The 21,323-nt window shown below is 48.4% G+C and overlaps 8 protein-coding genes across 8 annotated transcripts; 5 read left to right on the top strand and 3 right to left on the bottom strand.

Moving 5' to 3' along the window:
• Nucleotides 1-4,491: 4,491 nt before the first annotated feature.
• On the bottom strand, nt 4,492-5,427 carry CDV56_105982 (putative lipase/esterase; the record flags this gene model as incomplete). Its single annotated transcript, XM_026759601.1, has 2 exons — nt 4,492-5,016; nt 5,128-5,427. The coding sequence occupies 2 exons, from the start codon at nt 5,425-5,427 to the stop codon at nt 4,492-4,494; spliced, it is 825 nt and encodes a 274-aa protein (XP_026612280.1).
• Nucleotides 5,428-6,194: 767 nt separating this feature from the next.
• CDV56_105778 (uncharacterized protein) lies at nt 6,195-8,319 on the top strand (the record flags this gene model as incomplete). Its single annotated transcript, XM_026759397.1, has 3 exons — nt 6,195-6,454; nt 7,718-7,929; nt 7,991-8,319. 3 exons carry the CDS (start codon nt 6,195-6,197, stop codon nt 8,317-8,319), a joined length of 801 nt encoding a protein of 266 aa, XP_026612279.1.
• Nucleotides 8,320-9,722: 1,403 nt separating this feature from the next.
• Nucleotides 9,723-10,655, top strand: CDV56_105602 (uncharacterized protein; the record flags this gene model as incomplete). Its single annotated transcript, XM_026759221.1, has 1 exon — nt 9,723-10,655. One exon carries the CDS (start codon nt 9,723-9,725, stop codon nt 10,653-10,655), a length of 933 nt encoding a protein of 310 aa, XP_026612278.1.
• Nucleotides 10,656-11,693: 1,038 nt separating this feature from the next.
• Nucleotides 11,694-12,053, top strand: CDV56_105498 (uncharacterized protein; the record flags this gene model as incomplete). Its single annotated transcript, XM_026759117.1, has 1 exon — nt 11,694-12,053. One exon carries the CDS (start codon nt 11,694-11,696, stop codon nt 12,051-12,053), a length of 360 nt encoding a protein of 119 aa, XP_026612277.1.
• Nucleotides 12,054-13,032: 979 nt separating this feature from the next.
• Nucleotides 13,033-14,928, bottom strand: CDV56_105267 (ankyrin repeat domain-containing protein; the record flags this gene model as incomplete). Its single annotated transcript, XM_026758886.1, has 1 exon — nt 13,033-14,928. One exon carries the CDS (start codon nt 14,926-14,928, stop codon nt 13,033-13,035), a length of 1,896 nt encoding a protein of 631 aa, XP_026612276.1.
• An 874-nt stretch (nt 14,929-15,802) lies between these two features.
• CDV56_105105 (alternative oxidase) lies at nt 15,803-16,964 on the bottom strand (the record flags this gene model as incomplete). The annotated part of the gene is made up of 3 exons (XM_026758724.1): nt 15,803-16,313; nt 16,386-16,697; nt 16,750-16,964. The coding sequence occupies 3 exons, from the start codon at nt 16,962-16,964 to the stop codon at nt 15,803-15,805; spliced, it is 1,038 nt and encodes a 345-aa protein (XP_026612275.1).
• An 809-nt stretch (nt 16,965-17,773) lies between these two features.
• On the top strand, nt 17,774-18,653 carry CDV56_104980 (uncharacterized protein; the record flags this gene model as incomplete). The annotated part of the gene is made up of 3 exons (XM_026758599.1): nt 17,774-18,330; nt 18,384-18,461; nt 18,512-18,653. 3 exons carry the CDS (start codon nt 17,774-17,776, stop codon nt 18,651-18,653), a joined length of 777 nt encoding a protein of 258 aa, XP_026612274.1.
• A 1,110-nt stretch (nt 18,654-19,763) lies between these two features.
• Nucleotides 19,764-20,912, top strand: CDV56_104789 (putative isopropanol dehydrogenase; the record flags this gene model as incomplete). The annotated part of the gene is made up of 1 exon (XM_026758408.1): nt 19,764-20,912. The coding sequence occupies one exon, from the start codon at nt 19,764-19,766 to the stop codon at nt 20,910-20,912; it is 1,149 nt and encodes a 382-aa protein (XP_026612273.1).
• Nucleotides 20,913-21,323: the final 411 nt, after the last annotated feature.

Below are 21,323 nucleotides of genomic sequence, written 5' to 3'. Positions count from 1 at the left end.
CACCCTGGTTCCGCGACGTCAGGGCGGCATGAGGCCCTGAGAACTAAGACGTACCTGGCTTGGTAGGGGTCAGTTAAGCATACTGTAATGGTCGCCTAGTCCCTAACAGCTAAGCTCTGGGCTAAGAAGGTAAGTCATGTCTTATCTTTCAATTAACGACAACCGTCCATATCCCAGAGATGCCATAGTAGATTCTAGACCTTTAGACCACAGAATATATGAGGCTTTCAGGGGGTAACGACGATGTAACCTCACTTGTTGAATGGTATTACTGACTATCAACCTACCTCCAATGGTCTCCCCAAATTCCAAAACAGAAAGAGGTAGAGAATCATCAAATTCATAACAATTTTCCAGAACCAATATTATTTGTATGCCGTGATCACTGACTCCCAGAATAAGAGAAAATGCTACATAATTGCTAGGCGCTTTGAGGTTCTTTAAGATGTAATTTAACCTACGGAGTACAATATCATTAAACCTTTAATGAAAGAACTATATTTCTTTGAAGCTATATCAGGGTTAGGCTGGCCGTAGAGAAGGGATTTCCCATATTTATCGGTATCCCATCGGGAGTCCCACCTACCTTATGTAAGGAATCTCCGTGCGCTACTGCATGGGTCCGGATTTGGTCTTTTGGCCTTGTGGGAAATCTTAAGTATCCAGCTAGATTCCATACACCTTAGAGATGGGATTAGGGAATCCCATTATTTCTTAGTCATGGGATGGGATTCCCATGAAGTATACTAGAATAGGAAGGGATTTCCTATGGGAATCTTGAATTTACAAATACATCCTTTACACCAAGGACTTATACAGATTGTTACTAGTGGTTATTATAACTACTAATTACAATAATCATAGGTAATAGTATACTACTAAATCTAAACCTACTTATACTTTTATTACTAGGTAAAGGTTATTACTATTTTAGGTATATAATGGCAGCATCAATCTGGGGAAGCAGAGCGAGTGCGCTGTAGTATCCGGGTAGACTGCCACTATGGCAGATCAGTAGGCCACAATGGCCACAGGGAGTCAATACTGGCATCTTTTTAACATATAATGAATTCCAACCCAGTCCTATGATGGTACTGGGTAGCTGGTTCTGGTAATAACCACATGCATATGATTTTTCAGTCACTGTTTCGGCGGTGAAGATATGCCCTGCAAGATGGGTGGTCATGTTATACAGGATGATATCATCAATGTTGCCTCTAGTAGACTTGATGTGGTGTGCTTGAAGAAGGCTGACACTATACTTAAGATAGTCACTGAGGGAGCTGCTGATCCCTATGGCAGGGACTATGATGGCATCCCCATGCACCAGGGGCTGTGGCAGGGGACACAGGGACCCATTATCTAGTGTAGTATATAGCTTCACAAGTCATAACATTAGGCCCCGTAGTTGCTACAGGATCAGCAGTTGTTGTTTAGTTAAGGTGAAGAGGCTTAAATACTTTCTTAGTAAGGAAGTCTCTGTAACTAGCTCAGGCCACTAGCTTACTTAATAATCTCACTAAGGATGGCATAGACCCAGTTGCTATAAGCCCAAGACATCTGGAAAGAGCCCATTAGCTTAAGTGTGCTAAAGAATGGAATTATTCTACTCTTCTCCTGCAAGAGCACGCCCCCAGCCCCTTGCCACCAGTGATTTAACTGTGCCAGCCTACCGCGATGACAGAGAAGATCCAGGACCGTCAAGTTGTGGGAGACTTATTTAAGTTACTGCTGCACTTTGTTTTCAGACCACATTGCTCGCTTGGAGCAGATAATCCATCTCAGTCATATGAACGTCTTTACCCATGAAGTAGGCGTAAAGTCTAATTAAGGTTGCCAGAGATCGGCCACTACGCAGTGTAAATCGAACCAAGGATTCTACCCGGTCTAGAACACATGGTCCCAACGATTGTTACTTGCCTATTTGTGCCTCGTCGGGCTTCAGCCTCATTTCGAGGAAAGATGTTTGGCAGATAGGTAGGTGAAGCGGCCATTACAATGATCATGGACGGATGTGCTGGTCCATTTCTCCAACCAAATACAAACTGGGCCAATCAAACCCATAACAACGGCTTTTCAATTGAGATCAAGATCTCGTCAGACCCCATTCCCAAAGTAGTGACTAGCAGAAAACAGCAGAGATGGATCCCAGGGTGTGACAAGAAGTTTATAAAGCTAAGGAATAACTATATATCTCTTATAGTGGTGAGTGCTTCCTATTTGATACTACTTGTATCTTATTAGGGTCTATTCACATACCCTCACTAGCTTTAATAATGGGATAACGGTTGTCGCAATGGCAGTAGAGCCTTCAAATAGCATGAGGGTCGGGGGTAGGCCAGTGGCCACTCCATACATAACACGTCAGTATCAAAGGGATCAACAACTTATTTATATTTTAACCATAGCTAATAAGGAATGTAGGGGTTGAGAGAGCTAAGTGTAATATGATAATAAACCCATAGATTCCATTCTGGATCTATCAGGTTATGTTCGAATGATCCTTGCTCTAATCATGCGTCTTCCCAATGCAGCGATCACTAGTCTTCTTACAACTACACATGACTTCCATAGGCTCAGTGTGGTCGTATGATAAGTTTCGAGGCTCTTGGGCAGAAATGTATATCCCTCATTGCTCCATCAGGTGTATCACCCCTGGATAAATATAAAAGTCTGCTACCTACCCCGATGCCGTTATAGTTTCCATCAATCCGGCATAACAAAAATATTCCCCAGGTTGAAGGAAATGGATCAGTGGCAAGCTTAACTGATGCAAGCTAGTTCCACCGTTTGGTAGATCATGCTACATCCTTATTTTGGCCTCGGCTCCGCTTTCCTACACAGCCTGGCCGCTCCTAGGCTTGGTTCATAGTCGGGATTTTCATTTTATGAGTGTCGACTGGGACATTTAATTATCTGCAGTTCGGGTCATATGACCAATCGTCAGAGATTAACACTGTGGTTTCAGGAGGGCAGCTTCCTATTGTTCGTATCTGAAGACTACATGTTCACATATTAGAAAAGGGACGCTGTCTTGATTTTGGAAGTCAATCGTTTTACCATACTCTACTCTTGTCAGTATGTCTAGGTTGAAAGGTGGCTGCTTTTAGCCCGCATTTACCGACAGGCTTTTTTGCCTGATGAATAGATCCTTACGTTGATCACGAAAGAAAACTCCCTCAAGAATTTGATTCGGTATCTCCCTACATCTTCTTTAAGAAAAACATCGCCAACATGAAACTGCGGCCTCCTTTAAACACTCAGATCTAAGCTCACATCCCTCTTCATTGTTGTCACTAAACTGGATTCGGTGCACAAGGTTGCAATATACCCTAACAGTCTGTTCTTAATCACAGATCTATAGAGAAGTTAGATAAGGAAACTAGCAATGTGGTGGAGAGGAGCAGAGTGCAAACGCACGCAAGGACCATGGCCCGTAGTGCACCAAGGGCAATTCGGATTCATCTTGTTTGGTATGGAAGAGTTGAAAGTCTCCCTTGGCTAGATTCTGGGTATGTGGATTGAGGTATGTTGGTTTCAAGGTATAAAACTTGATTCGTGTAGTGAGTGATAAGGTGAGAGGATGGAGAAGGATGAGTCTGAGGTTTATATGCTTCTTAGTCTGGGGGTTCTATCCACTTTATTGAGCTGAATTGGTAGACCCCCGCTTGAAAACAAGACGTCATCAGCTGTCGATCAGTTTCCGCCATCCATTGAGAAAGATTACACCCCGTGGATCTCCGCGCTATGCCTCACGCTCCTGCAAATACCGCAGCATGGTGGAGTTTGCCAGCCTGGACTGCAATAACGAAAGACCGTCAATTCGCTGATACCTCTTGTCCATGCCGATCCTGGCGCCCCAGTGGCTCCCGGCGCGGCCTGAGCCATCCTGTGGGGTAGACTGCGGGGTGGCTTGACCATCTGCTTCAGCCAGCCACTTCTGCAGCGTGGGACCGTGCTGCCTTACTACCGTGCAGGGCTCTGATATCTTCTGTACATCACTGGACGTCATCGCTGGAAGGACTGGACGTCATCCCCTCAAGGCAGTAGATGCCAGCGAGGAGCCTATTGCATTATACCTGATACAGGGGAGGGGACTGTCAGGAGTACTGAATCCACTCTGATAGATAAAGGCATTACCGGAATGATTACAGACATAGCTGGGTCTATTATAACAAACCGCGCCGGACTGACCGATTACGAGTAAAGACAGGAGGCTGATGAGCTTCCGAAGCCTTGGTCATGAATTCAGAGACAAGACCATCCACTATTAGGTAAATTGATTCTCAATCCTGGAACGTAGTCAGCAGTTACTTTGGATCCCTTTGTTGTCATTACACCTTATTAGCACAGTAGAGCAGGCTGGCACTCCCTCAAACTGCCGTAGGAATAAGGGATTGACTTGCGCAAGGAGAAATGATGTCCACAACGATGACTAGCTTAGCCAGAATGGGCCCCCTTCTGAATAGTGTACAAGTAATTGGCATCCAATCAACAGAACAGAATCCGCCGCAGCCAATCCGACCTCGCTTTTCTCGCCATGATAGACAACTGTGCCCCGGGGCTCAGACCCTCGAATCCATGATACGCACCGGGCCAAGCGTGGAGCTCGCACTGCGTTCCGTCGCGCCACATGTTCTGCGCATACTGAACATCCTCATCGCGAAATGTCTCCGTCGATCCGACATCGATATACGCCGGCGGGAGCCCAGCAAGATCCTTTGCTCTGATAGGGGCTGCGTACACGCTGACGTTGTCACTTCCTCTGCGGTCACCCAGATACGCATTCCAACCCGTCATATTCGCGTTGCGGTCCCAGATGCCGACGCCAGTGAACTCGTGCGCAGACACCGAATTATTACAATCATCGATCATGGGCGAGAAGAGCGATTGTCCAATCAATCGAGGACCTTTTCGGTCGCGACATAGCAGCGCTACACCCGCGGCCAGCCCACCTCCGGCTGAGAGCCCGTTGATCACGATGCGAGCCGAGTCGATTCCGAGTTCTTCTGCGTGCTCTTGTACCCACACCAGACCTGCGTAGCAATCTTCGATCGGTGCAGGGTAGGGGTGTTTGGGCGCAAGTCGGTATTCGATTTAGGTGCAAATAGCGTCGTAGTCGCGAACGAATTCGAGCAGGCCGCTTAGGCTGCAGAAGCGGTTGCCCATGACCATCCCTCCGCCATGGATGTGGTAGATGGTTGGTTGTTTATGTGGTCCGGAGTCTGGCAGACTCTCTTTGCGGAAGATTGAGAGGGTCAGTGGGTTTTTGTCAGGACCGAGGAAAGTGTGTTCTTCATGAGTGACGCCCGGAAGCAGGATGTCATTGACTCGGACTGGCGTCTGTGCACATCGGATTAACTCATCATAGTCTGGAAGGAGGGATTCCAGCTCGCGGTCGATTGGTAGCTTCGGTTTTGGAGCCATCGTGTCTGTTTAGGAATCAATGATTGACGAGCAATGGGTTGATAGAGATAGATGACATATAGACGGCGGGAGAACTGCGCTTTTATGGTCATAGTCTTTGATGCCAGTGAATGAGGTAAACCAGAAGAACATGAACCTCGAGATTGACTCAGTTGGAATGATAGGGAATGATTCAGTATATTCACAGTGGGGCCATAGATACTGCTACGTAGGAGGTTCTGTCTGCCTTGCAGTCATACTTATGACAATAAGAACAAGATCTAGACTTGCGAGACGTGGCTCTGTGATCTCCTAAGGGTAATATAGTGGCAGATATCAACGAATTGATAGTGGAGATATCAGAGATATTGAGTCTCCCATCCATAAACAGTATCCCAATCCGGCAAGTCCGATGATTTTTAGCTCAACGGATACCGAATGAGAGCGGATGAGATGATCTCAATGGGCTCCACTATAGTCCATGAGATCTCAGTCTCATTGGATCAGCGAACATTTAGCTCGTCCTGCGAACCAAACTCTCATTGTGAGACAGCATGACTTATGTCTTGGCACAGCCACTTACAATGCTGATTGGCCAATGGTCACTCTTTGTTCTTTCGTTTTCGATGCCTGAGGTATCCCAAGCCATATCGAGCGTCAGCAGATTCAACACAAGAACGAGATATAAGAACTGATCAAGTCCACAATGGCTCGTTCGGAACTAAGACACAATTGAACAGTGCAATTATCCTCAATTTCCCACTTCATGTTTGGTCTTCGCAGCACTCATGGCTCTCAGTACATATCATCAACCAGCAGATACACCTCTCCCCGTCAAGGAGCAAAGCATGACAACAGCTGATACTGAGTCATTGAGCAGTTCAACTGCCCCAGAAGATGGGTCGCAATACCCTAGAAAGCTTAAGCTGTTTGCCATCGTCTCAAGCTTGAATCTAGCCATGTTCCTGATCGGACTGGACAACACCATCATTTCGACCGCCATTCCCAAGATTACCGATCGCTTTCACGCCCTTGATGATGTAGGCTGGTATGTGAGTGTCTATCTCTCACGAACTGCGCGTTCCAGTTGGTCATTGTCATCCGATATCATTCCATGCGCAGGAGCGTTGGAGGTGCGTCAGGTTAAAGACCTACATTGGCTCCTTCTAGCAGGACATATAACTAAGACTGATATGGGAACGTCAATAATAAAAAGTGAACTAAATATGCAGCTAGAATGTACGCTGAGAAGTGAAACAGTCTATGCAATATCGGCGGATGTGTTCTACGGAACGCCAGGCCATATCATCAGATATGTTAGCAGCACTTAATGCTCTGATTGTGCCTGAAATTGCGTATTTTAGGACTAAACCCTAATTTCTCGTATTGTGGCGTTTCTGCCACTTGTAAAGAGTGCGATTGCTGCCTGCCTCCAGATGAATGGGTTTAATTTTGATACACTAAGATTAGGCACTGTTTCCCAGTCCCATTTAATTAGTTGGCGCCGATAAGTAGACTCGGAAACCTTCCGCTTGGTCCATACTAGAGGCAGGAAAGAATAGGCAATAACATATAAGTATGGTTTGGCGTGATGATATGATAGCCTCACAGGTGCTCAATTGATGTGTAAAACATTGAGTATGCTCCGTTGCAAACTGGCCCACTCTCTATACCACGTAAAAAGTGCTCGCTTGAGCCCAAGTGATAGAATCTAGAATCTCAAGAAAAACATTAAAATGTGCACTCATCTAGAGATGGCCCCAGCTCAAAGCCTCACCACCCCCCTCAAAAGGCATACGTATGTCTTTGCTTGGCAGTGGAGATTGCGGAGCTTACCTTTTGCTTAGCTGTCTTGCAGTCCCATTGTGCGCGGTCATAGTGAATTAGTAGAATATCAGATAGTGGAGCAGACGGCCTTTGTGGAAAAAAGAGACCACGCACACTGGGGCCAGCGTCCGATTTTCCCAATCTGCTAACTAACCACTATTACCCTCGTTTCTCCAATTTGAAGTCTAGCATTCTCACTATCGAGAACCATTGCCCTTGGAGCCGGTATCCACCTCTCAATCCTGACTCGAGCATGCGAAAAGTCGCAGACACCTTGCCGGCTAGCCCGGTGAGAGGGTGATTGGGGTATAAAATGCATATCGATTCCTCTTTTGTCAGAATTGAATTGAGAGTCACATTCTACTTATCTTTCACTTGCCTTCTTGATCCTCTTATCTTCCTAGAATTTTTTCAATGCAGGCTTGGATCCTTTTTTTCGTTCTCATCTCGGACATTAGCGCCATTATCATTCGACTGGGATCAGGAGAATGGTCAGTGAACGCAAAATTGTCTCTGATCTGCTCGCATTTGGTGTTATTGACGGATGCCTTGCGAACGACAATGTTACAACGGTAACCTACACGCCCATTACCGAGGCATGGGCCGGTCTGGGAACCAACCTGACTGTGACCTTCGATATCGTGAGCGACGACTATCTCTCCCTTTACACCAACAGCTCCCTGGAGAAGCGGACTGGTATCGCACCTTGTCGCGGCAGCAACCATCGTTAATTCGATTTTGAGCGTTATTCTGGCAGCGAACGCAGGTCTCGAGATCTACGAGGATATTGCCGCTATGATCAAGAGCAAATCTAATCAGAACTCATGCTCCCTGGTGTATGGCACCGACTCTGACGGCACCTACGTTGAAGGTTATGCTTACGAGGCCACGACTAGTGGCGAGAACTGCGACACGACAGCGGAGAAGAAGACTATCATTGCGGCAGTGGAGAAGTGTGCTAACAAACTGAATGGCCAGGGCGCGATTCGGGGCTGCTGCACCATGAACCACGGCGGTACATGGACGGGACACCTGCGTTTGACTGCTAGTCCATCACTTTACCCAGCGCACACAGTCACCTATTAAGAGAAAGTGCTGCTGCTATGGCGGACGTGCGACATTTAGCAGTATCATGTCTCCTTTTTGGGGGGCTTTTGACTACCAGACGGGCAACTGCTTGGGCTGCTCATGTAATGTGCCACTTCTGGCCTATATATACTGAGAAATCCTACATACCACTCTAAGATAAGTTGTTATTCTCGTAACTTCGCATTCAGTGCCATAACCGGGAATACTGTAATATCTTCATTATCGTTCCGTATTCGAACTCCTTCGCCTGTGTGAGCTGTGTCTCTGCCAGTCGCGTGGATGGCGTGATCACTGGTGAGGACATACTGGGACACAAAGCAAGGTCATGTCAATACCTTGGTATAATGGCCCTGCTAATGGATGATCTGCTGTGGGGCCGTCCCCATCAGTATAGACATGTAATCGGAGTCAAATACTCAATATCCTGGACGAACTAGACATACCCGTCCTTGAACTGATTCATATCAGTTGATGTGGGCTGAAGTGGCGCATATTCTAGCTGTTTTGCAGAGTCTGTGCCAGGCACACATAAAAAGTGATGCAGGTACCTGGCTAACCTAGCTATTGAGGTTCATCATGCAAGCACCATGTCACTTATGCTAGAGGAGAGTTATGAGGTCTTTACTGCTTGAATTAGGTTAATTAGTTTTACATTATGACTCAAATTTTTGGTTAAAACCAGCAGTATATTAGATGTTCACCATGAAAAATACTACCATCTGAAAGCTGAAGAGCATAAGGTATAATATAACATCAGGATGAGCCACTACCTCAAGTAAAGAACCTATTCTAAAGTTATCTCTCCCTTTAATTCAGTAGATCTTTCATCAGATATCAAGTTTTGTTCAGCCTCTATTTTTATCTCTACCAGCGGTAAAGATTTTACCCTTAGGCAGATATATATTATTGTGGTAGCGTGGGGACAGTTCTTCGGCTTCCTCGATTTATCTATACTTCGTTTCGCTCTACCTTGCCCTGCAGATTATTTATATCCTTTTAGTCCAAGGTCTTCATGGGATAGGAAAGTCCAAGCCTTTCCTCTCAATCGATTGCCAACACTTGCGGCTTGACCTTAGTCGTCATGGTGTAATGAAATCCAGATCAGCAACCAGCCCTGTGGGTCGTTGCCGCGTGGCGGATGCGTATGTTCTCACCACCATCCTAAATCTGTCAATCCGGGCCGAACTTGAGTGGACAATGAACCTCTGAGGCCTTGGACGACAAACTACTAGTGACAAAAATAGGCCGTAGAGGATGACGAGAAGAGGCTGTAGACTGCGGACGAACGTGGCTAGCCACGGCATCCACTTCGACTGGGACCAATTTAAAGTGCTTGTTTTCCCACAATTACTGTATCCTGAAAGAGACATAGATCGTTGAAAAGTTATCAATCAGCCAATATGCGAGTGGCCGTCATATTTGCTACATTAGCAGCGATCCAGCTGGCGGACTGTCAATCCGATTTCGATGGACACGGAGAATATAACCTGCCAACAGCAACAAGGATCAGGCATTCACAAGACTCAAATCCCAATGACAGCCGTCTCTTGAGGCTAGAAAGGCGATTTGGAGAATGGATACTAAAGCGCGATACCACTACGACTGCAGATGCCGTTGCATCAACTACTGCTACTGAGAGTGTGACCTCTGTGACAACGACCAGCAGTTTCGATACCACGACAACCTCGACCACCTCGACTACCAGTAGCACCATTTCAACAACCTCTTCATCATTTACGACAACTACTGCAGCAACAACGACAGCATCAACATCAGCTACAACATCCAGTACCTCCAGCAGCACCGTCACATCGTCCTCATCCGCATCCACCGCCGCATCAACCACAACAAGCACAGCAACAACGACAACCTCAACCACCACACCAACCACCACCGAATCCGCCGAATTGAAAGAATGGAACCATCGCGGCACCATCGCCGCCATCGTCACCTTCAGTATCCTCGGTTCCTTCTTCGTAGGCGCCTGCATGGCCCGATGCATCCACAATCGGGCCAAGAAACGACGCATCGAGGCGAGGAAGCAACTCGACAAGGAATCTTTGGTTTCCATGTTGCCGCTGGCCCGAGAGAACGGGAAATCGGCGAGCCAGTTGAAGCTGGATCGCGAGTCGATCATGTTCTGCGACGAGAGGAGGTATTACCAGGGACAGCCGCGGCCGGAGAGCGTGCCGTCGTTGTCGGGGCAGTCGAATTGGCAGGGGTCTGTGGCGCATTCGTCCATGCCGTCGGAGGATATGGGCCGGTCGATGAGTAGTGGGAGGCAGACGCCATTGGGTGTGAGGGGGGAGCAGCATGGGTCATTGGAGGTGTAAGAATCATGAGATTATCCGGTATCAGCATGGACTGAATGTGTCGATTTCTATTGTGACAAACGAGGCCTTTAAACTTGCCGTGATGGCCATGAAGGAATACTACGATTGAGCCCACAAACCTAGGTATCTTATTAAGTGGCTAGCCTACGGTGATAAGCGCAACCTATGGATAGATTCAACCCAATACAATAGTAACCATATAGATTATTCACCTTTACCTTTCGCCTGCTACTAACTATTCTTTTTTCTATGCCTTAACTATCTTACTAGCACTACTATTATTAGTTCTAGATATTTCCTCCCGCATCGCATGATGCACATAATACATTCACCACCAACACATTATCAACTCCCTCCCCTCACTCACGATCCCTCCTCATCTCAACTGATTCTCCCTCTCACCACGTTCCATCCACCTCTCATGATCGACGATACCACTATGATTATGGTTATGAAACCCTAGACTGACGAGTACTTCGTCCGGACGACCTTTTGGCCTACTGGTATTATATTTCTATACGAAACAATCATCGCTAAAAGGAGGAAACTCTCCCGGGAGGATGAATATACTAATATCTTCCTCTTTATCAGCATGCTCAAACCGCATATCTTACCGCAACCAGATCTTCCAGAGTTACCTTTCGTGTCACCTCTGAGGTCCCATGATAGGTTGACATTCCCTTACCGCTGATGAAAATTGGCTTCTCAAAAAGGTTTACTCCAACACATAGTCACAAGGCGAACATCTCCAACGCATACATAGAGGTCTATCTGAGGCCCTGCACCAACCATAAGGAATTTCATGACTTAGTCGACGCGAGTGGACGCGCAATAAAGGCTGAGGAGTTCTACCTTGACCCAGCTGCATGTACCCGCATCCAACTGTTTCGGATCATCCCAAAGCTCCTAAAACACTACCTGACCAGTCTGGAAACCCAAATGACTAACTTTCAGCACCCTATGCGCCAGTATAGACCGGAACGGAGATCGTGGGAGTACCGGCTGCTTCATTTCCTTGTCAAAAACCATCCCGATTGCATGGTAAATGATGTGACTGAGGCGGATCTTGACGATGCGTTTGAAATGGGGGCGATGACTTATATCCACCAAGTCCCAGCCCAGCACAAAGGCGCCAGCACCGCAGATATTACCGAACGGATTACCCAGATAAAGAACGCGATCGAACGCCTTGACGACCTCATTGAGGCAGAGACCAAGAAAGATGAACATCAGAAGACTGATGACGATGACAAGCCGGTGTTACCATCAGATAGTGAAGAGGAACCACATCCATCCAACACCAAAGATGAGATTTTCCTTACCGAAACGGGATTTCCCTTACCGACTGGGCCGAAGCGCCGTGCATACCATACATGGGTGCTGGATCCAAAAAAGTGACTTGCCAAAGAAACCCAATAAATTGGATAAATACTGCAAAGCATTCGACATTAGCACGGCTACTGAAGTGCAGGCGAATCTGCTGAGCGGTCAATGGAAACTCGAACACGCCTCTGGACTGTGACACAAACCAAGGTTAAGCAAATATGTGCCCGCTGTGGTTCTGATGATGCCAAAAGTTATATACAGTACTCATCAGGTGTCAACGGGGAAACAGAAAGTCTTTGCATGACATATGGAGTTTACTGGCAAGACCATCATGCTCACAGGCCTAATCACCTGATTGAGCGACAGAAGGCAAAAAGAGATGGTATTACACGCTCATGTGCGTTATGTGGCAGTAAGACCACTAAACACTGGTTTCGGGACCCGGATGATCCTTACAAGTGGAGGTATATATCCTGCTACAACCGTGAGTATCGGAAGAAGAAGAAGGCGTTGGGTCCCCCCATGCCAAGGGACCAAAACCGAGTCGACCATCTCAACGAGGCCAATTCCAGGAGATGGACAGTCCGAAACGACGGTGATGGGCACCGTATCAGCTACATTCGCTGTACCCGAAATTACATCCCAGACCTAGGATCCATCCAAGACCCCCAAAAAAGGCGAGGGCAAAGAGTTGACCTGGCAGGAAGAAGGGTTCCCAAAGGGGAGGAATCTCATAAGTAAGGATGTCATTTCCTTCTTGCTACGACATGGAATCGACAATTCAGTTACAAGTGCCTGAAAGCATGATGAGGTGGTTATACTATTATGAAATATCCTTTTAACACACCCCCTGATCCAGTCACAGTGAGGCCAAAGACAGCCATTATTACTCTTACTGTTGGTTATCTGCGGTGTCAGGAGAGCTGAAAGACGAGATGACGACTACGCTTCATGCAGATCTAGAATGATGATATACAATACAGTTTAGCCAGTCCAACCATGTCAATACACTCGGAATGATCTTCCAAATACCAGTCGAGGCTGTCGAGCTCTATCTGTTGTCAGCCCCCGACTCTTCGCTTCCCGACGATCTGTCGACGACGACAAGACTCATTTCATTGAGGAGTTCCTCGACCTCGACCTCGCCAGCCTTGACTGCCAGATCCAGTGCTGTCCGGCCATTATTATCTTTCAATTCAGCTTCAGCACCGTGCCCAAGGAGAAAGTGCACATCGTCTCGTAGTCCGGCTTGGGCTGCCATGTGCAATGCGGACTTACCAAACATATCAACCGCATGGATGTTGGCGCCCTTGTTCACCAACAACCTCATGACATGATTCTTCGCTTTGACAGCTCGATGCAGCGGAGTCTTCTTGTAGTCGTCCTGCATCTCGAGTTCCGCCCCGTTCTTCAGCAGAAACTCCACCATCTTGCGATGACCGCGTTCGACTGCCTTGTGAAGCGGTGTTTCCCCACAGTGGTTCGTGACATTGATATCGCAGTCTTTCTCTAGTAGCAAGCCGACTAGTCGTCTGTGACCTCCTATCACTGCGAGATGAAGAGGTGTATCCCCGGCGTGGTCGGCGGCTTCGGCGTCTGCACCATTGGAGATGAGCATCTCCACTATCTGGTCGCGTTCATGAAGCACTGCTAGATGCAGTGGTGTTGTGCCATCCTTGGCTGCAGCATTCACTTGCGCACCTCTCTGGAGGAACAAGGCTGTCAGATCCACATCGCCATCCGTCGCTAATATGTGTAGAGTAGTCCTCCCCTTGGTATCTCTCGCGTTGACATTGGCACCTTTCTCAAGCAGCAAATTGAGCATTTTCATCCCGCGCTTCGTTCGATCGAAGACCACCAACGCCAACAGGAGTGGTAGACCGGACTCTCCGCACGGTGAATCGATGTCGGCGCCCTTCTTGATCAGGTATTTCACGATGTCTGCATGGCCCCTTCTGCCGGCCTGGTACAGAGGCGTGCCGCGTGGCCCTTTTTCGTCCTGGGTAGAAGGCTGTGCCTCTCTGTCAGCGCCATGGCGCACGAGCAGTCGGACCACAGGTAGGTGACCATTGCGAGCAGCCCACCACAACGGCGTCCTCTCGACCGCATCAGCAGCATTCACATTGACTCTCCTCGACCCGATCAGCAATCGAACCACCTCTTCGTGTCCTTTCTCTGCGGCCCACAGCAACGGCGTCCGCCCGTGATTATCCTTGACATCCGGATCGGCGTTTACCTTGAGAAGCTGCACCACAAACGGCTGGTTACCCTGTTCCACGGCCCAATAAAAGGGAGTCTGGCCATTGACGTCGGCGAGGTCAGGATTGAGATCACCGCGCGCGAGTAAACGATTCATAATCCCTTCGTGCCCATTCTTCACAGCCAAGTACAGCGGCGTTTGTCCATCGGCACCAGGGGCGTTAGGATCAACCTCACCGCGTCCGAGTAAAGCTCCCGCCATCGCTTCGTTTCCGTTCTTCACAGCCCAGTATAGCGGTGTCTGCCCCGCAGCGTCAGGCGTGCCCGCATTGGTATCCGCCCGCCCGAGTAATTGTCCTACTATCCCCTCATTTCCGCTCTTCACAGCCGCGTACAGGGGCGTCTCGCCGTTGATATCGGGAATATTCGGGTCGACATTGTCCAGGGCAAGCAATTTACCCACAACCCCTCCATGTCCACCTTTTACTGCCCAGCACAGCGGCGATTGACCCGTTCTGGTATCCACCGCATTCACGTCTACCGCCCCAGTCTCGAGCAAAATCTGAAGAACGCTCTCATGACCACCCTCTGCGGCTAGTGAGACCGCGTTCCGTCCATCTTCGTCTTTGAAGTCGAGACGCACACCGGGGGTGCTGAGGAGGAGTTTGACGATCGTATCGTAGCCTTTGCTTGCGGCGAGGAAGAGCGCGACTTCCAACTTGCCCGGTACGGGCTTTTCTTCCGTCATCTCGACAACGCACGTAGCTGTCCTATCGTCTGCTCATGAGTGACTCTTCACTTGGTCTTCAGACAAGTTGGTAGTAGGACGAAGGTCACGTAGAGTGGCAGTCGATGACAACATAAATCACAAAACCTGGGCAGACCCGCATCTCTGCGCCGCCACGTGGGTGGCTTTTACTGGTCGCGATGGAGGAAAAGTGCCGGCAGGATCCCAGGGGAGGTGACAATTGTTCCTGACTTGGTAAGTTGTCATACGTTGGTTGTGCTTTCGGGCCATCGGGTTGACTGGGTTGCATGGTTTTGCGAATGTTCCGGAATCAATTCGTCAAGGTTGCGCCGTAGTCTGTTGTTGGTCTGGATCGGGATCCGGGCAAATGGCGTTGTATGAGGTCGATCGGTGGATGATGAGAGGGGCATTATGGAGACGGATCGTGCCTGACGGACCCGGGATTCACTATATGCATCAGTCTGGCAGCAATCTTATGAGTGATATCAATGCCTCTACCTGTTGAAATACTCGTCTCCTAAATATCTGTAGATGAGTGGAATTACCCCGCAGTCTTGGAGTGATGCTATCCCGCTTCTGGAAATTTCCCAACAAGGCAGGTCTGTCGAGTCGGGGTGGTTTGCTGGCAGTCTATGGCATTAGATCTTTTGATGTATTTTGTAGCAAGGTCTTCACTATAGTATAGTATCCCCTTTAATAATGACTTGGCCTGTCCTGATTCGCTTGTCCCTGCCATTCGTGGGAATCATGAAGATGCCATCAACGAGGCACAAAATAACTAACTTCAATACGTTGAGGATTCATGTTTTCGGTGGAATCTGAAGGCTAAAAGCAGAGGAATCAAGCACAAGCGGACGGGTCAAGCACATTCTGCCTACAATACATCCTTCCTCTCCCACCCCGTCTGACGAAGGTTCTCGATTCCCTTTGTCGGGTGAGGCTTATCGGCGTCTTTATACACACTGACAAACGGGTTTGGATCCTTCTTCCACTCCAGATTGCCCAGTGTATGATTTACCTCGCGGTGTTTCGCTTCGTCCGCCCTGATATACAACAGCAGGTCTCGCATTTTGCGGTTTCCCTCAGGCATATTCCAGTACTTGACCGCGATCTCAGGGGCCTCCATGTCCTCCCATCTAGGCAGTTTACCCGCTTCTATGTCGGCGATTTCTCGTGTGTACGTTATAACGGCTTCCTCCTCGAGGTATCCGACGAAGCGGTGACAGGTCTGCGGGCTGATCACATATGCAATGAGGAAGGCGCTGAAAAAGACACCTTGGGCCCCGAGGACGGAAATGCGGAGGAAGGGACCTGGTTCGGCCATCTGGAGGAATGTGAAGAGATGCATGCGTTCGTTGTAGGATTCTTCCAGGAGTGTTTCTATCCTGGAGCGTGTTGTCAGCAAAGTCGCTCAACATCACAACACATCTACTCTGCACCGGATGCCGGGTGCCTACCAGCCATTATCTCGTTTCATCTTTCGAAGACTGCGAAGATGCCTCAGCATCCCACCGACCATCCCGGGTACTCCCGCAATACTCTCCAGAAATATATTCCGGGTAAGATACTTCTCTTCGGTCATGGCATACTTCTGAGTTGCTTTAGCTGGGTCCTTTGCGTGAAGAGCGACAGCCGCATCGTGTCGGTAGCCAGACGCAAGATCAAACCCCCAGCGCAAAAGACGGATTGTGGTCAGAGCGACCTTGTCGCTGAGAGTGCGTGGTTCTCGGTGAGCGATCTGTACTCTTTTCAACTGCTCCTCGGTGTATCTATCTCTGGGATTAGAGTGGTTCGTCAAGTCTGGGCCTTGATAATGCTCACATTGGATGCGGCCACGCAGCAGGTGTCGTTTTGATCTTTTTCGTTTCCGCTTCGTGTGAAAGGAAGGTCTTTTTCGTTTCGGTTTCGGGGGAAAAGAGGCGGATTTGTTTGGAAGGGGATGTTGAGAATGGTCGGATTAAGGCGAGTTGGACGTTCAAGGTAATAACCGGGTGCGATTTGAGGGCGCATCTTGTTGCTAATAGTGGAGAAGACATGGTAAATGGTTGCTGATCGAATTCATGATCTCGAGTTCTTCGAGTATCGCCAGAAAGAAAAAGCAGTAGCTATCTGTGGGAAATGTCGCAGTGGTGGCACTCTACGTACACTATAGGTCATAAGTCTCCCAACACCTCAAAAAATCGAAAAAACACACCATATTATTATAGTATATAAGAATAAACTATAGGATAGTAGATATCAATATTTAGTATATCAACCCCTTACTCAGTATATAGCATGTAATCTACGCAGTATTAAGCATATAAGATAGTTAATTACCTCCTGTAGGATAGCATTCTATACCTCCCTAATAGTACCTCTAAAACACATCTAATTAACCAATACCATATTTCCTCTGCCGGGTGGGGCTGTCCTTTCTGAGCTGCCGCCGCTTTTATGAGGGCGCTCAGAGTCAGACTCACTGAGTTAATTTCAGTCCAGGCTCAGGCTCAGTGACCCGCTTGGATTGATCACGTGACTGATCAGCAAGCACTCAGTGTGATCAGGAATGATGACATAACACAAAAACAACAGAGAGACAAATCATTGATCGGGTACTAAACCTCATTCGGGTTAGCCAATCCTTGGACTCCAACATTGATTTTGATACCAGGAAAATAGGGCATCAAGCTTTCCAAATTTGGCTTAGTGGATGTCTCTTACCTCTCTATGAGGTCTACGCTTTGCATTTCAATTTTCCCATCAATAACTCTCGTCTTCTTCACTCCCATCCAAACGCCAGCTTTATTAGGCTTTCATTCGCCAATATGTCTTCATCCATCGTTGCAAAAATCATCAAGCCAGCATGAACAATCCCGAAACTGCCGAGTTCCTGTGCGGCCTCGAAGGCACGGACGTCACTCTCGATCCACCATCCGAGCCGCCTCTCCACCTGCCCCGCCAAACCTGGGTGATCGATAAGAAGCTCTCTGAACGATCTCAATCGATGACGCAGCAGGACGTTGCCGATGGCCTTGGACTTCCGTTCGCAGCTGCTAAGTTTCTCTGCCACCGCAAGGAAAATCCTAGCAAGAAGGCTTTTATGCGGATTTATCTTCAAATTCCTGTCATTGGCACTCAATATCAGAGCCCTCAGATTCGACGAAAGCAGGCTGCTAAGCCACAGCCGCACGTTGAGTTGACGACCTTGAAAGTGCTCAAGGAATTAGAATGCGATGTTGTCCCTGACCTCCTTGCTTACCAAGAGGGAAAGCAAGGCGAAGATAGTATCGTTCCTGGAGGTTATATCACTTATGTGGTCTGGGATAAAGTCCCCGGGGAGCCTCTAAGCGCAGAAGAATTCTGGGAGCTAGATCTTGAGTCACGCCAAGCGATCCGCGATAAATTTCGTGAAGCCTTTCCGTAAGTTTACAGAACTCTCTGGCTGGCGTGCTCTCAATTAACATGAAAATCAGAAAGCTGAAGAAGTATGGTTACCTACCGCGTATGTCAACCATATCGAAGATTATCTATGACAAGGCCACCGGGAATATGTACGTTCTATCCGTTGTTAAGTAGCGAACACTAAGCTGACAACAATTAGGCATTTCTCAGGTTTTTCACCCGCAGGCTGTACTGATACAAACAAAAAGTGGCATGATAAGTACTACGTTCTGTTTCGTTTGGCCAAGCCACCTCCGAAGACGACGGGCTGGGCCAAGGATACCACAGGGTGGACTTGGTGAACAGGGAGTCACACTCAAATGGACCCCTACTCAGGTCGCTCACCCATCACTCAGGTTGCGGTCAGTGAGCAAATCAGACAGTGAGTGGATCAGACTGCTCGGCTGAGGATTAGGGAGCTTATGTAACGCTCACTGATCAGGGCGTGCTCAATTCTACTCAGTGATCAAAAAGCGGCGAGGGGTGAGCACTAAAACGGAAAGGGAAGGCCAAGAAATGGCATAGGAATTCAGGTACGTAGGTTATAATTTATAAAGAGGTACATATATCAACAACATGACGTCGATGTTGCTGTCTGCTGCGGAGTCCATGTCCGTACCTGTCGGGCTCAGCCATGGTACACGCTCCAGGACATTTAGACGTTTCCTTGGAACATACCTATCATGGAGATGTGTTGAGCATCGTCTATATCTCCAATCATCGAGGAAACACAGCTCTCATTAGTTCCGAGGCAAGTCCAAAGAGGTAGGAAAAGCGCCATAGTTCAAGATACGAGATGGCTGGTATGATAGGACGATTTGAGAGCTTGATTCCAAATACCCCCTTATGGATGGCTGTAAGATGTACGCTTGCCTGTTTCCTTACAACGAAGATATGTCAATCCAGTGCAGGCTAAATGTCCGCAAGATGCTGAATGCCTGTTGGACATTATTCCGGCAACTGAGCATTGACCCATCTCATACACGCTCGTATTCAATTTAGAGTCCTCAAGCGTGATTCACTCCTCGTATTATGGCCATTTAAATCCGGTTCTTAACGCCTCATCGCGGCGAGGTCGGAGTTAGGGCGACGAATCGACTGTCTTGTGCGTAGACAGAGATGTCGACCGTAAATAAGCCTTTCGATAAGCCGGCAGGATATGCTCTGGGATATATTGAATACAAGCACGCATATTGCATTGTAAGTCAAAAGGAGATATCATCATTACCTCCGAACACGAGTACTTGATGTTACTTGACGCCTTTGGAAACGAGCAATCGCTTCGACCCAGAAATCAGCCAAAGTCCGATAACCCCATCTGGGCAGCTTATAAAAAGCATTCGTACGACAGAGGTGCACCTGAAATCCAATTCTAAAGATATTCACTCATAGCATTCCAGCACTCTTTCAAGATGGCGACTCACCAAGCAATCATCCTCCCCGAAATCAACTCACCACTCTCGCTCACCACAGTCCCAACACCCACTCCTCAATCCGGCCAAGTCCTCATCAAAGTCCTCGCCAGCCCTATCCTCGCATACTACCGCGCAATTCTCACCGGCAAGCTCCCCTACCCACTTCCCCTCCCCTTCACCCCCGGCGTATCTCCAATCGGCCGCGTCGAAGCCATCGGCTCCGACACAACGGCACTCAAACCCGGGCAACTAGTCTACGTGGACCTTACCGTGCGCGCGCGCGATGATCCTCTCAGAGAGCAAGGCACCGTCATCCTGCAGGGTCTCTTCGGAGGCATAACGCCCGAAGCGCGCATCCTCTCCGAAAACGACTGGCGCCACGGCTCGTGGGCGGAGAAACAGATCGTCCCGCTGGAAAATGTGCATGTTCTCGATGAACCGCTTCTGCTCGACCTGATGGGCTATTCCCCGGCAAGGCTGACCTGGATCAACACCCTGCTTGTTCCGTATGGTGGCTTGCTCTCCGGTGCACTGCAGCCGGGTGAGACGGTGATTGTGTGTTTTGCGACGGGACATTTCGGCGGTGCTGCGATTGATGTTGCGATGGCCATGGGTGCAGGGAGGGTTGTTGCTGTGGGACGACGGATGAGTTCTCTTGAAAAGATCCAGGCTGTCTATCCAAAGGGAAAGGTAGTCGGCGTTGCGACGGAGGGTCTCGACGAGACTGCTTTGAGAGATGCGCTGAGGAAAGCGACTCCACGCGGGCTAGGTGCGGATCTGTTCCTCGATTTTACTCCAGCAGCCCCAGAGGGCCAGAAATGGATACACATCTCGTCTGCGATATCGGCATTGAAGGCCAACGGTCGCGCGGTGCTTATGGGCGGAGCTTCAGATTTGGTTAACCTGTCTTATTCTGAACTCACGACGCGTAATATCACGGTGAAGGGGAACTTTATGTTCGACGGAACTGCTCCTGCGAAGTTGATCCGGCTCATCGAGATGGGAAACCTGTCGTTGTCTAGATTCAACGACATTGAATTTGATTTCCAGGACTACGAAAGGGCGATTGACGAGGCTGCGACGAAGACTGCTGGTGACTGCGGAGTGGTTCTCGTCCACAGAGAACAGTCTGGAGCGGTGCAGTGAGGGAGGGAGGAAGGTGCTTTGTCCCTCGTTCAGAAGTCCAAGATATATGCTTGTGGCCTCTTCAACTGCTTCATGTGGTTCTAAAATGTGGAATACTTGAATCAATCACCTCTTTGTACTTCGTTCGTTCACAGAATAACCCAACGGATATCCTCTTTAGTTTTATTGTAATCAAAGCGTGGCTGAGCTTATTCTTCATGCATATCCACAATCATTCTAGCATCCAGATAAACACCGTCGGCCTGACAGAGCTGTGAACGGCCAGAAACGATGTCCCGGCCATAGGTGACCTTGGAAACCAGAAACATCGTCCCCAACTTCAAGATCAATACTACTCCAGTCTCGCAGCTTGTATTTTTGCTTCGAGGTCATCCTGTTTGTTGCGTGGCATTCTTCGCCATCGTGAAGGCC

The sequence above is a fragment of the Aspergillus thermomutatus genome (assembly GCF_002237265.1).
Source record: "Aspergillus thermomutatus strain HMR AF 39 chromosome Unknown NODE_180, whole genome shotgun sequence".
NCBI lineage: Eukaryota > Fungi > Ascomycota > Eurotiomycetes > Eurotiales > Aspergillaceae > Aspergillus > Aspergillus thermomutatus.
This window is presented reverse-complemented; position numbering and strand designations above follow the sequence as displayed.